The 18974-nt window shown below is 38.7% G+C and overlaps 1 protein-coding gene across 1 annotated transcript in view; it reads right to left on the reverse strand.

The window, feature by feature from the left end:
• Positions 1–18974, reverse strand: part of TRPC4 (transient receptor potential cation channel, subfamily C, member 4) — a 207420-nt gene that overhangs the window by 54493 nt on the left and 133953 nt on the right. Inside the window, exon 4 of the mRNA XM_010835641.1 lies at positions 1577–1913. Within this exon, the coding sequence (XP_010833943.1) occupies positions 1577–1913 (337 nt within the window). The remainder of the gene's footprint in view (positions 1–1576; positions 1914–18974) is intronic.

Genomic DNA, 18974 nt, shown 5'->3' on the forward strand with positions numbered 1-18974 from the left:
TTTATACTTAATATCAGTTACTGTGTCAAAATTATTTTTATTCAAAAATACATTTACAGACTAAACCTTCCTTCTAACTTGAGCAAGATCAAACATTATTTCAGATTAAGGCGAATGTACTTAATTTTAAAGTTCACTTTAGAAGGGTTTTTTTATTAGTAATATTTGTAAAACATCAAATCTTGTTCCTAAGAACTTTTTTTTTTAATTTTTTTATTATTTTTTTTAAATTTTATTTTATTTTTAAACTTTACATAATTGTATTAGTTTTGCCAAATATCAAAATGAATCCATCACAGGTATACAAGAACTTTTGTTATTGTTAGTACTTACAGTATTTGTAACCTTTAAAAGGCATATCTATCTTGACTCAGACACTTTTTTTCCCTGCCTTTTCCTCATTTTACAGTCTCTCCAGCTATTTTGACAGCTGACCCAAACTGATCTTCTGAGATAGTAAATCATTAAATTTGTCACATATTTTCTAATTACTAGTGCTGACATGGATATGCTACCAGAGAGGTTTAAAATGATGAGCTAAACTGACAAAATGCAATTTCTCAGCAAAACACAGTAGGAGAAGGAAGAATAATTAAAATTAAAATTTTAACCATGGCTACCATAACAGGAGGAAAGGGAAACAAGGTTTTTGTTTTTGAAGTTTTCTACCTTACCATGATTTGTTGCAGATCCAAAACCAATTTCTTTCTTTTGGAAAGAACAGAGATAGGAAGATGTCCTATTGTTTAATTTCCTATTATTCTGATTTACTATGTAGTTTCAAAGATAAACTTAAAGGGGTGGATTTTTTTAAATGGTTATGGTTCCTTTATGTACAGTTCACACTAATTCTTCAGAGTGATTTGTACTTTTAGAAGGTGTATTTGTTAAGAGGGCTTCCCAGGTGGCTCAGCAGTAAAGAATCCACCTGCCAATGCAGGAGACTCAGGTTCAATCCCTGGGTCAGGAAGATCCCCTGGAGAAGGAAATGGCAACCCACTCCAGTATTCTTGCCTGGGAAATCCCATGGACAGAGGAACCTGGTAGGCTACAATCCATGGGGTCACAAAAGAGCTGGACACGACTTTCTGACTCAACAGCAACAACAAATTTGTTAAGAAAATTAACACATTAAAATGATTATTTAATGAGACATTTTGAAAGTCTTTAGAAGACTCCCTTCTCCAGGGGATCTTCTCAACCCAGGGACTGAACCCAGGTCTCCCACATTGCAGGCGGATTCTTTACCATCTGAGCCACCAGAAGACAAACATCTCCCCCCCCAAAAAAAATCTCCAAAACAACCCAGAGAATCAGCCACTTCAGGTTTCATAATTATTAAAATCTATAATTCTCAAACCTAAAGTTATGTTTCATAGGTGGCATTTGGAGACAGGTCCATCACAGCTTGTGAAATCTTCATTTAGCTTTGGGGATTAGACCTTGGCGCTACAATGGTTGGAACCTGTTTTAAACATTCCCGCGTCCCCAACTATAATGAATATTCTTTTCTGAGCAACACAATTCTATGGTAGCAACACGTTTGCATTATAGTTTTCTATAGTATCACATTTACCCAGGACCCACGGTAATATCATCCACTCGACGATGGTTGGTGGTGGACCTTGCCTGTTCAAGTCTGACCTGTCGATGTGCTGAGAGGCAAGCAGGAGCAGGAACAGAAAAGTCAAATAGGACGCTGTGTGGCAGATGAACTTGATAAATGGCTTTCGGATGAAGAGTCCGAGGGGGCTTTTGGGAGCTATAAGGTAGCACACAGAGAAGACGGGGAAAAGGAGTCCTACTATGAAACACGTCACCATCTTCACGGCCCAGTGTCGTCTCCTCCAGCCGGGGAACTCGTCGTACCAGCGAGACGCCAGCAGTTGTTGACAGTTGGGCTGAGCCACGAACTACAGGGAAAAGGAAAGGAAAAAGGGAGAGTCCGGGTTAGGGGCAGGGCTCCAACCCATTGGGAGGAAACCAGTCAAGTCACCAGGTCTGTTCTAAACAATTGTATACTTACACCATCATAAAGGGCTTTAAGCCATTCTGTGGACAAAGTTCACTTACTGAAAATTTGATACCCAAGGCCAAGTGCTGTGTGCTTAGCCAGACACCACAGGGGTCAAAATACTATGGCTACATCTCAGGAAGTAAAAATACAGCCGAGGACTAATAACATCCATAGGATAACCAAACAAAACTGTGTATAAAGATGCCTATGTAAGAATTGTCATATATATATGACATAAAGTAAAAAATGTTATTTAGTGGTTATCTCTTGCTTTGGTGATTATTTTCTGGTTATGACTTTATACTTTTTCCCCCCATTTTTACACTTGGTGCATTTTCAGTATTTTCTATAATGAACACTACTGTCATATCAGAAAAAGTGAATATACTTGTAATTAGGTTGAGGCAATAAGAAAATCATATAGGAAAGCATATTAGATGACCAGGATGTAAATCATCATAGCTGAATTGGGAGGAAATTAAGCAAACACCTAACCTAAGTACAATCAATTACCACACACAAAACATTCCCCAAACATGACATCGTTTTTATCCTGCCAACATGTTTTTACATAGATCTCACTCTATTTTAATGATGAATAGAGGGGGTTATAAGAGGTCTGAAAATGTATTCAAGAAGGTTACATATGTATTAATAGTAAATGATGAAATGTGCAGGATCTCTTTTTCTGCACACTATCTTTCTCATTGAGACTGACAGCTAAGCATTATATAAATTCAGAGGAAATTTTTTCTTCCAGAAATTCTTTCCAGTGGTCTATGGCAAAATTTGTATAAGCAGAGAAGAAAGGGGAAGGCAAGGCATGGTGGGAGAAAGAGCAGAGATGCTTGTGAGAAAGTGTTCAGCATGTTTAAAGGATGCTCTGTGGGCACTCCCTATGGACAGTAGCTTGCCAGGCTCCTCTGTCCATGGGATTCTCCAGGCAAGAATACTGGAGTGGGTTGCCATGCCCTCCTCCAAGGATCTTCCCAACCCAGGACTCTAACCCCTGTCTCTTATGCATCCTGCATTGACAGGTGGGCTCTTTACCCCTAGCACCACCTGGGAAGTCCACTCTGGATGGTAGTAAAAGCTTTAGTTCCTTGCAAGTGACTCAAGAAAGTTCTGTTGGAATAAAAAATTAGACACACCCTAGAAGCAAAGTGAACACCTGACCCTTTCATAGGACTCTCCTCCTCCCCAATGTTTCTTACTTTTCTTCTTCACTCTTGGACTTTATTCATCTCCTTTAGGAGAACTTTACTTGACCCTGACTTACTCTTCTCTAATGGCAAGCAAGTAAACAGCCATTAGATACTCAGAAAGTGGCTTGATGATCATAAACCAAAAGCTGTTTGAAAGTGAGAGATAGGCTGACTGATTCAGTAGTTGAGATGTGCAGTATAGGCTGGATGCGAAATGAGTTCTCATGCAATTGTTTCTCTTCATTTTTTTCTTAGATATAGGGTTTATCAAAGTATACAGTGGGTAAAGCAACATATATATAAATTGAATTAAATATATAATAATACATTCAGCAAATACAGCTAAAAAAAAATAAAAGTGCATTTCTTCAAGACTGAGATGCTAGGACTCTTTTCACTATTTTGTAAGCTTCAAGCTCCATAATTAGTAAAGTTAAATGTTATAATCCAAAAATAACTTCTGTTAACCCATAAAATAGCTGGCTTAAAAACTAAGATCATGGCATCCAGTCCCATCACTTCATGGCAAACAGAGGGAGAAGTGATTTTATTTTCTTGGGCTCCAAAATGATGGCAGCCAGTAACTGAAGCCATGAAATTAAAAGATGCTTGCTCCTTGGGAAAAAAGCTATGACAAACCTAGACGGCATGTTAAAAAATAGAGACATTACTTTGTTGAAAAAGTTTCATATAGCCAAACTATGATTTTTCCAGTAGTTATATATGGATATGAGAGTTGGACCATAAAGAAGGCTGAACGTGGAAGAATTGATGCTTTTTTAACTGTGGTGTTGGAGAAGACTCTTGAGAGTCCCTTGGACTGCAAGGAGATCCAACCAGTCCATTCTGAAGATCAGCCCTGGGATTTCTTTGGAAGGATTGACGCTAAAGCTGAAACTCCAGTACTTTGGCCACCTCATGCGAAGAGTTGACTCATTGGAAAAGACTCTGATGCTGGGAAAGATTGAAGGCAAAAGGAGAAGGGGGTGGCAGAGGGTGAGATGATTCGATAATATCACTGACTCAATGGACATGGATTATAGCAAGCTCCGGGAGATGGTGAAGGACAGAGGAACCTGGCGTGCTGCAGTCCATGGGGTTGAAGAGTCGGACACGACTTAGTGACTGAACAACAACACATTCCTTGTTGATTATTTGGGTCAAAGTCAAGTGTTTGAAAGTCAAATAGGGCTTTACTTGAATATCTGCAGAGGACTGGCAAACAGAGATATAGGTCATTAACAAGTATCACTTTGGGTTAGTTTTCCTTCCCCAACCCCCAATACACACACATAATCCTTCATGTCAGCGTTTTATAAACAAAGCGTAGTCTACCAACTATTTTCTCATATAAACTATTTTCTACAGTGTTCTTCATTAGAATTTAACACAGTTGAAAAACCATGATAGAAGGGAGTTAGTGAAACCTATGGAAAAATGAAAGATATAATGAACAGTTGCTATCACCTCATTAATTCTCAGAAATTGAAGGAACACATAAGGGATTAAGCATGAACAACACATGTCATACAGGCAGAAAAAGTAAAAGAAAGATATGTACTTTGTTCAACAGGGTCTGGTTAATTCTAGGACTCACATACTCTTCCCTTTTTGGCCCAAATTTCATTAGAACATGAGACACCCCAGGGCAATTGAGCAAAATAACTTTATTGGGAGCACTTAAGGTTTGCTTGGATAAATACTTCATTGCCTAATACATAAAAACAGACCGTGTTAAATTACCTAGAAAACGCAAATCATTTAATTTTTTATAGAACACCTGTCATTGACAGGCGCTGGGTTAGCCTTAATCTTTACTAGTGCTTCTTCTTAAAAGATCTGTTTCTTTAATTATTGGAAAGTACACATCTGTGCTTAGTAAATGAATAGTGTGCTCAGTTTTTTACTAAACACTGATGCAGTGAGGTTTACAGAGAGGTAAAGAACAGAGGACAATATAAGAAGAGTAGGAGTGAATGTGTGTAATCCACGTTTCCCAAGATGTGGATGTCATTTGGCTACAAATTTGTTCTAATTTTAGGATTGAAACAACCACAGAAGTATTCCTAAGAATCTCTGTAAATCTGAATATTCTCATAATGATCTGACACCCTCTTTCTTCTACACTTGTTTGTTGCATGTCTACATTAGGATTTTCCAAATTACACCCCACTTATTAATAGACTTTTCCATGAAAAATGTTACCAATGTAAATATTAAGAGAATTAAAATTTTATATCACAAAAATTTTCACTGTATTTAATTGCTAAGTGGATTTAAAGATATCATTTATCTCACGTGTCCCCATATCCCTTTCTTCCTTCTTTCCTTCTGTTCTTTGCTTCCTTCCCAGATGCTTCCTTCTTTGCACTTTTTCTTCGTCCCCTCCTTCCTGTCTTTCTCTCTTTTTCCCCACCCCCTTGTCTCTTGGTTTCCTTGGGTTATTTGAGACTACTCAGCTTTATGGCCCAAGTGGCGCTAGTGGTAAAGAACCTGCCTGTCAGTGCAGGAGACATAATAGACCGGGGTTCAATCCCTGGGTGGCAAAGATCCCCTGGAGGAGGGCACAACAACCCACCCCAGTATTCTTGCCTGGGAAATCCCAGGGACAGAGGACTCTGGTGGGCTTTGGTCCAAAGGGTCACAAAGAGTCAGATATAACTGAAGTGACTTAGCATCACAGCACTGCGCCAACCCACTTGAAGGACACTCTCAGAGGTGGCCACTCCATCTCTGTGACACCTGCCATTCGTCCAGTCCAGCAAAGCCTCCCCAGGTGGACCCTCGCATTGCCTGCCGGGAGTGTACAGATCCTCCTCCTCTACTCCATCTCTCTACTGCACAGGGAGTAATGGGAACCAACATCGCAGCACCGTCCCGGGGCTGGAGCTGGTAGGGTATTTTCAAAACCCACAATGTTACAACCCTTTCTCACTCTACAGTTGTTGGCCAAGTCTTAAGCAATTCTATCACGTTAAAATTCATATTAAAACATGATAGATATTCAAATTCATATTTGTGCCATGAATTTATAAAAGACACACTAAAAAAGAAAATATCTCCTATCCCTCTCTTGCTATAACTTAAAAAGCAAGTTAAAAAAACCCCTAATCTCATGATTTTTTATAAAATTGTTGAATCATGGTATTTTAAATATTGAAGAAACTGTGAAGATTACTGAATCTTACCTTATTTTTACAAATAAAGTGAATCCCAGTATCAATGATTTAACAACAACTCTACAAGGGACTTCCTTGTTGGCCCAGTGGTTAAGACTCTGCACTTCCACTGCAACGAGCAGAGGTTCCATCCCTGGTCAGGGAACTAAGATCCCACGTGATGCAAGGCACAGTGCATCCCACTCCCCCCAAAATAGCCTGTGGCTAAAAGAATAAAAACAACTACTCAAAATACTAAAACACCACAAGCCAAAAAGAAAACAAACGAAAAATGATGAGAGAAAGAAGACAAAGCTTCACAGACAAACACACAGAAACCCAAACAACCAAGAAATCTCAGTATTATTGGAGAGAAATTAAAATATTGAGTATGGACAAAATAAATAGAAACAAATTCAAAAATTAATAGAGCTCTGATAATTAAAATAACTATGCATCAGATTTGCTATTTATTTTTTCTTCATCTTTTTGGTTTTTCAACATATTTTTTCATTTTAAAATATTGTGTCCAAAGTTCAGACACTGACTCAATTCTCCTAACAAGCAAAATCTAGATTCTGGAAACAACCAATCTGACAGCTTAATGCATCTTAACTCAGTCAGGTAGCTACATGGGAGTTTCAGCTGGCTGTTGGACAATTATAAAGAGAGTTGAAACTTTGGGGTTGAATGAATTACAGCAATTTATGTAAGGACTTAAAAGTCTCACAGATTCATATACATGCCAGTTTCCCCTGGGTCTTACAATTTATTTCTTAGAATTTCACAAATAATCTATATCCTTTGGAGTTTTATTTCCTCCATGGAGAGGAATGTTTTATTTCTTCTGCCCAGGAATATTTTTTGACAACTCATTTTGTAAAGTTGATAACAAGGCTTAAGAATGCTTTGTAGGCAGAAAGCTTCAGGAAATTATTTTCTTTATAGTTGAAAACCCTTTCTTTCTTTTACTTCTGGCCTTTATTCCCTTCATAACTGCCGATGACCCTTAACTGTCTGAGTATTTCTCTTTTTCTAGAGATAGCTTGAGTTGTGTTCCTAATTAAAAGAATTCTCCAGTCTCCCCAAGCATGCTCATAACTAATCACCCTCCTACTTCATTATTTAAAGCATCCTTTTCACCTGGTCCTCCCTAGTTTGAGTCAACCATATCATGCATCATCTATGAGTTGGACATTGGCTAGACAAGTGGGAGAGGACCAAGATCTTTAAGAATCAGATACATCTGTCTTCTAGGATCTCAAAATATGATGGGGACTGACCATGTGACTGGGTAACTTAATACACAGCATCATATGACTTGTGAGAAAAGAGATTGAATGCATAGGAGGAATTATGTCTAACATGAAATAGGGGAAATTGAAGAACAGAGGTAGAATTGATTAGTCAAGCCTGAGATACTAGGTAGAATTTAGGGGAGCAGTTTTCAAAAGATTTATTAAAAATGCAATAGTGCATGGGTTAAAGTCAGGTGGTGTCATCTTTTCCTCTTGTACCACTGTGGCTACAGATTTAACTTCATTTACAGATGACCTGCATCCATGAAATTAAAAGATGCTTGCTCCTTGAAAAAAATGTTATGACCAACCTAGACAATATACTAAAAAGCAGAGACATTACTTTGCCAACAAAGGTCCGTCTAGTCAAAGCTTTTGTTTTTTCAGTAGTCATGTATGGATGTGAGAGCTGGACTATAAAGAAAGCTGAGCACTGAAGGACTGATGTTTTTGAATTGTGGTGTTGGAGAAGACTCTTGAGAGTCCCTTGGACTACAAGGAGATCCAACCAGTCCATCCTAAAGGAAATCAGTCCTGAATATTCATTGGAAGGATGATGCTGAAGCTGAAACTCCAATACTCTGGCCACCTGATACAAAGAACTGACTCATTAGAAAAGACCCTGATGCTGGGAAAGATTGAAGGCAGGAAGAGAAGGGGACGACAGAGGATGAGATGGTTGGATGGCATCACCGACTCAATGGACATGAGTTTGAGTAAACTCCGGGAGTTTGTGATGGACAGGGAAGCCTGGTGTGCTGCAGTCCATGGGGTGGCAAAGAGTCGGATATGACTGAGCGACTGAACTAAACTGAACAGATGACCCCAAAAATCTACTTTTGAGCTCTTCATGAATGTGAAGCTCAAGTCAAGAGGCCCTCCTTGTTCCTTGATATAACCTGACATCTAGTTTCTAATAATCTGAAGTTCGGTGATAAGTCTTTGTTTTCCTGATCCAGATGTTTCATAATTTGATTCATATGTTACATGAATGATAAAAATTAAATAAACTATTTAGGTTGAGTTGAGAGAGCAGAAGAGTAAGATGGAAAGATGTGAAAGAAAGATTGTTTTGCAGATTGGCTGTGTTTCCTTGGAGGTAACCTGGTTGGACTAACTCCAGGATACTATGCAAGGTTTAAAAAGCATCAAAGAAACAAAATAGTAGTTGCATAAAGTGGGGCAGTGAATTTTGATAGGCACAGCTTGGTAGGTGGATAATTTTAGTTCAGATTTAGAGAATATCATGTTAAAAACTAGAGGATGGAGATAAGTATGTTCAGATGAGCAACTTCATGTTTTAGAAGGTTATATTCAATGATGAATATGCTAGAGATGGTGTAGAAAAGGATATTTCAGCCATAGTTTAGGATACAGACAAAAATGTTTACTGAAGCAATTTCTCCAGTCTAGGTCCTTGCTGCTCAGTGGAGGCTGAGGACAGTAACACGAGAGATGACTGTACAATCACTTATAGTCTTATACACAAATATATGATATTTATTCACTTTCATTGTATTACAGAGTATTGCAATTATGCCAATTTTTATATGTGCTCATATTATATAAACTAAGTTTAATGAATGACAAAATAAGACCTTTAAAAAAAGATTTCTATACAAAACTTATACTCACAAGATCATAATTAAAGCATGCATGCAGGCAGGCTGTTGCTTTGGTTGTGTCCAGCTCTTTGTGATCCTATGAACCCTAGCCCACCAGGCTCCTCTATCCATGGGATTCTCCAGGCAAGAATACTGGAGTGGGTTGCCCTGTCCTCCTCCAGGGGATCTTCCCAACCATGGATTGAACCCACGTCTCTTACATCTCCTGTATTGGCAGGTGGGTTCTTTACCACCAAGGCCATCTGGGAAGCCCCTAATTCAAGCACAGGGAATGCCAATAAAATAACTAGTTGACTAATTGAATTTTTATCAGCTTCATTAAAAAAAATAAAAAAGCCAATGAAGACTTAATTATATCTGAGAAGACATTGGCTAAGAAGCCTGAGATTAGTCAAGAAGACTGATAAACTTCAAGCTGTATCCCCCACAGGACACTGGTCAACAACCTCCTGGCTCTGTCAAGTTCAAAAAAATCTCTCCAGTCATCAAATCGCCTGATAACTTGCTTTGCACATGCATGTCAAATTCAGGTTTGCAGATTGGAATTCAGTGACTAACTCAGAACATTATTCCTAGGGCACCACTTCTGATGTCTACATATCCAGAAGGGAAGATGACAATGACACTCCATCTGACAGTGCTGGTGAGGCGGGGGCAGGATTGAACTTCTTAAATCATTTCTGGGCTGAAATTCAAAATTGGTTTGGCAACTGAGCTGGGCTGATGAGTGGGCAATAGCGGGAAGATGAAAATGCAGAGACAAAGGAAATAAGGTGGGAGGTGATAAACCCAACATTGAGTACATTAAATTATTGAACTTGACAAACAAACAAAATGAGGTTTTGGTAGTGGGAAGGCAGAATCAATAGATATTGTTAGTTCTCTGGAAATCACAAAGGGTAGAGGTCAGTAGAAATTCCACCTCTATTCACCGACAACCTCGTGAGGATGCCCATGAAGAACTGTTTTAAGCTATCTTGGAAAACAGAAGAAAAACTACCAGTCATTTCTAGCTGGCTACCTAGATGTTTTCATAAAAATGAAGAGAGATGTGGAGGCAAAAAATTATACAGTTATGAAGGGACCACCATTGGCCTGTTGAATCATGTAGGTGAATCATAGGTGAGAATGGTCGAATGGAAAACAAAAGAAAGTTACGTCCTGATCTTGGCCAGCTGTCAAGGGGCTGGTTTTCCACTCTGATGAGCCACTGACAGTTTCTTCACAGATGAAGAGCAGCTCAGAAAGAGTAGTCCCTTCTTAGTCTCCTGGAGACTAAACTGTTAGCTTATTGGGGACTAAACTGTGTTCTATTATCTTCCAAGAATCCAGGAGGGAAAAAAGTGACTTGATGGGAAGGAGAACTATTTGTTCTTTCGACACAAAAGGCTATAGTCACTCTTCTTTTCCCTTTTCTATCCCTTTCCACATAATTTCAAGACCAACTATTTCTTAGGAAAAAAAAAAAAAAAAAGACTAACCATGATACGTGTTGATAGAAATTTGGAGAAAATGGAGCTCTCATATGTTGGCCATCAAAATATAAATGGTCAACCACTTTGGAAAACAGTTTGGAAAACAGGTTATTAAAAAATAAAAAATATACATTTACCATACAATGGGTTTATTTCAATACCAGGCATTTCTCCAAGAGAAAGGAAGACATATGGCCACACAAATACTAGCACTCAAGTGTCACAGTAGCTTTGTTTTTTAATAGCCCCAAACAGGAATAATTCAAGTTTCCATCAACCAGTGGATGGATAAACAAAATGTGGTATATCCAGGCTGTAATGTACAATGTGATAAATATAATTCATATGGCTGTATGTCATATATGAACGAACAATGGTAAGAGGTAACTCCTAAGAGTTCTTATCACAAAAATCTTTTCTATTTCTTAACTTTGTATCTATTTGAGATGACAGATGTTCCCTAAACTAACTGTGAGCATCATTTCATGGTGTATGTAAGTCAAACCATTATGCCATAAGGGCTTCCCAGGTGACTCAGTGGTAAAGAATCCACCTGACAATGCAGGAGGTGCAAGGGACGTGGGTTTGAGCCCTGAGTTGAGAAGATTCCCCTGGAGTAGGAAATGGGACCCATTCCAGTATTCTTGCCTGGAAAATTCCATGGACAGAGGAGCCTGGTGGGCTCCATACAGTTCATGAGGTCGCAAAGAGTCAGACACGATAGCATGCATGCTTCGCGCTACCTTCATGAGATGTTATCATAACATCAGATATCATTATTTCAGGCTTACACTAGGAAAAAAAAAAGTTGTATTTACTTTTGGTTAAAACCTATTAACTTTTGAGTTCTTTCTCCATCTAAACTATGTACCATTCTCCTGAGATGACGGGCTTTGCAAAATGCAAATTGAACTGTGTCTCTTTCTCTATTAAAAGTCTATACTGTCATTTCACAGTCTCCAGGAAAATGTCTCAGGTTCATATAAAGCCTGCCAGGCCCTGAGCTCCTTTGCCATAAGGCTGCTTTCCTCCATTCTTGCATGTTTATACTGTAGGCACACATTCAAACTCTTCAGAGTGCTCTGATCATGTCTGTACCTTTTTTCCTGTTTTAGTAGCAATATATGCTGATATTTTGCCTAGTATTACCCATGTCCTATTTCTTCACAGTGAATTCCTCGTGGGTCTTCCAGCTCAGCTTCTATTCACCTGATCATTCTTAGAGTCAACTCTTCTTTTTCTCAGTACTCACATTGTTCCTCGAGCATACACTTACAATCGCACTTACTCCTCTTATCTCCTGCATTTTAATTATGGGCTGCAGTGAGCTACTTGAGAAGGGTCTGTCATTTTTCATCACTTGATCCTTCGCACCAGTGCCTGGTCCCACAATGTCAATGAACATTTACTCAATTGAATTAAATGCTGAACATAGCTCAGGACTTATGAGTCCATTTAATTAGGCACTAACCACTCATGTAAGTTCCACGGCAAAGCCTGGTTGAAGTCATTAGCCTCAATATTAAGAAGGGCACTGTATATTCTTATGCTTCTTTCAAGAAATTATAAAATTAGCTGCTTATCTTTCTTCTGAATATAACATTAATTAGTCCAGGCTGCTCTCTATGAGATCCATGGTGCTGCTTGAATATAGGATAAGAAAATGCTTTGGTCTAGGTTACATGTCAGTGCTTAGAAGCCATTGAAAATCAAATTTTTCTTGGAAAATATATCTTTACAAGGAGTAGAGAGGCAGAATATTTCAAGAAGTTTCCAAGGAAATATATTTCAGAGAAATATAATTCAATTCCATGAGTTCAATGAAAGAGAGACAAAAACTTGAAGTGGTGAATGTAGTCTTCAGGGTACTGATCTTCTTAATATTGCTTTAAAAAAGATAATATGTGAAACTAATCACCAGTCCAGGTTCAATGCATGATACAAGGTGCTTGGGGCTGGTGCACTGGGATGACCCAGAGGGATGGTATGGGGAGGGAGGTGGGAGGGGGGTTCACGATGGGGAACACGTGTACACCTGTGGTGGATTCACTTTGATGCATGGCAAAACCAATACAATAAAGTAATTAGCCTCCAATTAAAATAAATAAATTTATATTAAAAATAAAAAAGATAATAATGATATTCTTTTCTATACCTTGCTCTTTTGTGTAATCAGAACTATGCATGTCTGATGAAAATTGTAAAGAAAAAAGACAAACCAACCTCAACAAACTCATTTCCTTAACTACAAAGCTATGCATGATGTCCAAACATTGGGAAGAAATGGCAACATTGGACTTTTATGCAAGAAAATATTGATGTTAAAAATGCATATGTACAAACTACAAAGTTTTAAGAATCATTTTAATCTCTATACAGAGGATGTTTATTCTTCACTACTCATACAGAACTGAAGCACTTTAAAAGTAGATTCAAAGTTTTATTCTCCTATCATGAACATTTACCACAACATATAGGATAGATTAAAGCAAATTTCATATTTTGACTTGGAACTCTCAGAACCTACTATCATTCTGTTCCCAGAAGTAAATATATCCCCAAATTTCATTGCATCAGTTGTAAGCTTTCGTAATACAATCTGTTTGTAAATTGGGGATTGTCTCTAAAAGATTTTCAGTAGTTATCTTTAACTATCACAAGATGTGAACGTTTCCTATGCCAGAACCAGTATCCATTCCAACCTCCCCTCACCGACCCACCCCACCTCCGATGCTGCCACAGTACAATTCAGGTGGTCCTATGGACGGTCATCCTACAACTCCTAGTCCGTCTGCTAACGTGGGGATGTCCAAAATTGCACATCTACTTTCCCAGCGGCAGAACCAAAACTGTCCCTCTAGTTTTTTTTATATTTATGTGTGTGTTTGTGTGTGTGTTAAGTCGCTTCAGTTTTGTCTCTTTGAGACCCTATGGACTGTAACCTACCAGGCTCCTCTGTCCAGGGGATTCTCCAGGCAACAATACTGGAGTGGGTTGCCATTTCCTCTTCCAGGGGATCTTGCCAACCCAGGGACCAAACTCTAGTTGTCTTCTGTCTCCTGCATTGGCAGGTGGGTTCTTTACCACTAGTGCCTCCTGGGAAGCCCTATATATTCATACTTATATCTAACTAGCAAGGGTCTGTTTATGAGATGAAAATAATTCATACACAATGATAGCTAATTGGATTCGCCTTAATCTTTCATTTGCATTTTAGTTCAGTTCAGTTGCTCAGTCGTGTCCAACTCTTTGTGATCCCATGAATTGCAGCACGCCAGGCCTCGCTGTCCATCACCAACTCCCGGAGTGCACCCAAACTCATGTCCATTGAGTCGGTGATGAGATCCAGCCATCTCATCCTCTGTCGTCCCCTTCTCCTCCTGCCCCCAATCCCTCCCAGCATCAGAGTCTTTTCCAATGAGTCAGCTCTTCGCATGAGGTAGCCAAAAGTACTGGAGTTTCAGCTTTAGCATCATTCCTTCCAAAGAAATCCCAGGGCTGATCTCCTTCAGAATGGACTGGTTGGATCTCCTAGCAGTTCAAGGGACTCTCAAGAGTCTTCTCCAACACCACAGTTCAAAAGCAGCAATTCTTTGGTGCTCAACTTTCTTCACAGTCCAACTTTCACATCCATACATGACCACTGGAAAAACCATAGCCTTCACTAGATGGACCTTTGTTGGCAAAGTAATGTCTCTGCTTTTCAATATGCTATCTAGGTTGGTCATAACTTTCCTTCCAAGGAGTAAGCGTCTTTTAATTTCATGGCTGCAATCACCATCTGCAGTGATTTTGGAGCCCCCCAAAATAAAGTCTGACAGTGTTTCCACTGTTTCCCCATCTATTTCCCATGAAGTGATGGGACCAGATGCCATGATATTTGCACTTAGGAAATGACAAAAGATAGCGAATGACAGAGATTCGTGTCTCAGAACTGAAGGAACGGTGCCTTTCCACCCTGGGTTCTTCCCACCATGCCGTCTGTGTCCAAGTTTCCTGGTCTAGACTGACTCTGGGAGAAGGAAGGGCGAGCAGTCAGAATGTTTCCAACCTTCAGTACTTGAGTCCTCTCTATCTTATAACAGTGATTACTTGAGAATTTTCCATACTTGTTAGTAAATAGAGTTACAGTCTTGGCAATAATAAACATGATGATAACTATACCAAATGCCTCATTTTTGTACCTAGACTTTTCAGTGGAAATAAATGAGAGCTATGAGTACGTTTACAAATGCTCAAGAATTCCTTGTAAAATTCTTCCATAGAGGTGGAAAGTCCATTTGATAGCAAGCAGAACCTATCTGCTTCATATCAATTAGACATATTATTGCCAACTGTGAGAAACTATTTAACCACCTCCAAACATTTATAATGTAATTTTTGGTACATCATACAGATGAGGAAGGTAGTCAAAATATTTACTTATATTTCTGTCAGGATAGTTTTACTTTACTTAAAACACTGTTGAAAGCTGAAAACAGTATGAACTTTTGCTAAATTCAGTAAGACTATGACACCTCTTCCGGACACTTCTGTTAGGCACCTTATTCCTTAATCCCAAAAGAATTCAAATGTCACAATAGAAATTCAAGACAGGAATGTTTTCATACCCATTTCCAGAATTTAAAAACAGTGAGTAAGGTTCTACAAAGCATAATATTTAAATCAAAAGTACTAATATTAGGACCTCATTTATTTAGTTAGTAGAAAGTTAAAGTCCCTCCAAATGATGAAGAAACTCCTTTTTTCTCTCCTTATAAATAAATAGCATCCAAGTAGTCTCAACCTTCTCAGCACACTGAAGATAGGTTTCTCATTTAGCAAAGTGAAAGTGAAAGTTGCTCAGTCGTGTCCAACTCTTTGTGACTCCATGGACTGTAGCTGCCAGGTTATTCTGTTCATGGAATTCTCCAGGCCAGAATACTGGAGTGGGTGGCCTTCCCTTCTCCAGGGGATCTTCCCAACCCAGGGATTGAACCCAGGTCTCCCACATTGCAGGCAGATTCTTTATCAGCTGAGCCACAAGGGAAGCCCAGAAATATTGGAGTGGGTAGCCTATCCCTTCTTCCGCAGATCTTCCTGACCCAAGAATTGAACCGAGGTCTCCTGCACTGCACGTGGATCCTTTACCAATTGAGCTATGAGGAAAGAAGCCTTTATGGCTTAATTTCTTGAGATTGACAGTCTCATTACTTCATCTTTAGCACAATATTCTTAATGCTGTGTAAGTTACAAGTTTGTCCAGAGAAGGAAATGTCCTCTCAACTGGAGTGAAGTCCAAGGCAAAATTTTCTAGTCCAGGACACTGTGGAGGCAGAAAATGCCCAGCAGGGAAACGTGGGGAGTCTCCCTTGAGACAGTTTTTCACAGTGTCACCGCAGTCTTGGCCTCAAAAAGTACCTAGATGTTTAAAGATTGGGAATATTTTTGAGTTGAAGATTTGGAACATTTATTCATTATCTAAGAGGTGACAATATCTGTTCATACTAAATGTCAGAGTCCAGACACTGCCTAATACCCAGATTTGAAGAGAATTCAAAATATCCCAAAGATCTCTCAGTAACATTGGAAAGATGTCAGATAAGTGCCTAAATACAAATTGTCTTATCCTTGTGAAGAGTATATAGTATAAATTAACATCGAAAAATAATATTACTGATAATTAATAATCATTATAGAATTACTAAATAAGTGAAGAAGGCAAAACTTTGTGAAGCAACTAGGAAATAAAAAATTACATCCTCTTTCATCATTCACTTTTCCTCCTTTCAGATACACATTCAAGCTCCAGAAATCTCCTGTTTTAAACCCTGCCTCCCCCTCATTCAACCACTCTAATCATCACCCCATCTTCTTCTCCAGCCAGGTTTTATTTTGAAAAAGTGGTTCAAGGAGCATTCTTCATAATAGTGGATTTTCTGTCTATACTTTTATATCAGCATCAATGATAATACATGATATTATAATTAACTCTATATCAAATAGAAATTGGTATATTTATCTCTGTATACCCCAATGCCAATTTGATACTATTTATTTCTGTATCTACAGAGTGTTTTGCAGAGTTTCTGGTACCAAGAAGATTCTCAAGACGTATTTTTAGAATGAATGAGTAAATCTGTGAATGGCAACAATAGGAAGACTGTGTCTACTGCTTTCAAGATTGCGTCTATTATTTTATGGTTTCCATTGCTGCCATGTAGCATGGAAGGAGAGGCTGAGTCTAAACATGGGCTGAATGCTAAAGAAAAAAGGGCAAATAATATGACGTTCCTTCTAAAGGAAGCCAAAGGTCTATAGCACAGTATATAACTGGCTTTACTATTCTGTTCTAAGAATTAGGAAGAAAATTATTTTCTTAGTAAATAAACATGATCATGATCTATGGAAAAGTAACTACTTACTTTAATTCTGTGACAAATTAATTACTAATTTTTGACTCTTGCTAGATTATGAGATTTCTATTCTCTTGGTTTATGTAAACATTGACATAAAACATTGATCCCCGGCTCACACATTAAGACATGAACATAAGTGGTGATGGTGACTGTGTTTTAATAGGCAATGCTTGAAGGATAAAGTTAACTAAAAAATGCACAAAACTCCTTTTGGCTGCCAGTCGGAGTTTTAGAAGGAGCTTCTTAATTAGGTCTTCCAGATTTTAAGAAAATAAGTTACCGTCCCTACCACAAAAAAAAAAAAAGTAGTTTATAAAATTTTCTTCTCCTTATTTTTCAACTATAGTAGAATTAATTTGATAGTTTTGGTATGGAAATTATTTGTTTAAAATGAAATGGTATGAAAGTTATTTGTTTTCACATAACAGAGAAGGATATGCTTAGAAATATAAATACCAGGTGATTATTTCATAGCCACATAAACCATTCAGTGGATACATTCTGAATATCAATCATGTTATTTATTCCTTCTGTTAGAAAAATCTTTAGCTGATGACTAACGTTCTTTATAGGTCTTGAAATCTGAGGTGTATCTGACACCTGGATCCTACTCCCATTTGGACAAGCTATATTTCAAGTGCTTAACTGCCTCACCTAGTAGGGAGATTGACAACACAGATCTGTGTGCTGTGCTTAGTCACTCAGTCGTGTCTGACTCCTCTCTCAACCCCATGGACTGTAGCCTGCCAGGCTCCTCTGTCCATGGGGATTCTCCAGCAAGAATATTGGAGTAGGTTGCCATGCCCTCCTTCAGGGGATCTTCTCAACCCAGGGATCAAACCCAGGTCTCCTGCATTGCAGGCAGATACTTTACCAAGCCCAAGAATCCTGGAATGGGTAGCCTATCCCTTCTCCAGGGTATCTGCCCAACCCAGGAATCGAATTGGGGTCTCCTGCATTGCAGGTGGATTCTTTACCAGCTGAGCCACCAGGGAAGCCCAACAAAGGTCTAGTGTTTTTCAAACCATAGACTAATAGATACCTTTTGAAATTAAAAAAAAAAAACACCTTAAAATGGTTACTGAGTTCTGAAGATAGATAGCAGTAATCTTGCAGTTTCAGTGACTCTTAGTAAAAAGCCTGTTCTAGAAGAGAGTGACTGTACCTATTCCTCTGACTGCCATTTTCTCCAAAGGTGACAAGCAAATAGTCCACTCCATTTAATGATTCCTTCACATTTTCCCTTCCATCCCCTAGTGCTACATAGTGTGAAGGATTTGTACTCCTCTCCCCTCTGTATGGGGCTCCACTGGTTGCTCAGTGGTAAAGAACCCACCTGCCAATACAGGAGACTCAGGAGACATTAATTCAATCCCTGTGGCAGGCAGATGCTCTGGAGAAGGAAATGGTAACCCACTCCAGTATTCTTGCCTGGGAAATCCCATGGACAGAGGAGCCTGGTGGGCTATAGTCCATAGGATTGCAAAAAGTCAGACATGACTGAGTGATTGGACACATATACACTATCCTCTCTATAGTCTGTTCCTTGTAGTGCTAAAAAGAGATTGAATAATGAGGATATGCAAGATTTCAGAATTCAGCAACACATCAAAAAGCTCATACACCACAATCAAGTTGGGTTATTTCCAGGGAGGCAAGGATTCTTCAATATATGCAAATCAATCAATGTGACACACCATATTAATAAGTTGAAAGAAAAAACTATAGGATAATCTCAATAGATGCAGAAAAAGCCTTTGACAAAATTCAGCACCCATTTATGATTAAAATTCTTCAA

The sequence above is a fragment of the Bison bison genome, unplaced genomic scaffold (genome assembly GCF_000754665.1).
Source record: "Bison bison bison isolate TAMUID 2011002044 unplaced genomic scaffold, Bison_UMD1.0 scf7180017864048, whole genome shotgun sequence".
Taxonomy (NCBI): domain Eukaryota; kingdom Metazoa; phylum Chordata; class Mammalia; order Artiodactyla; family Bovidae; genus Bison; species Bison bison.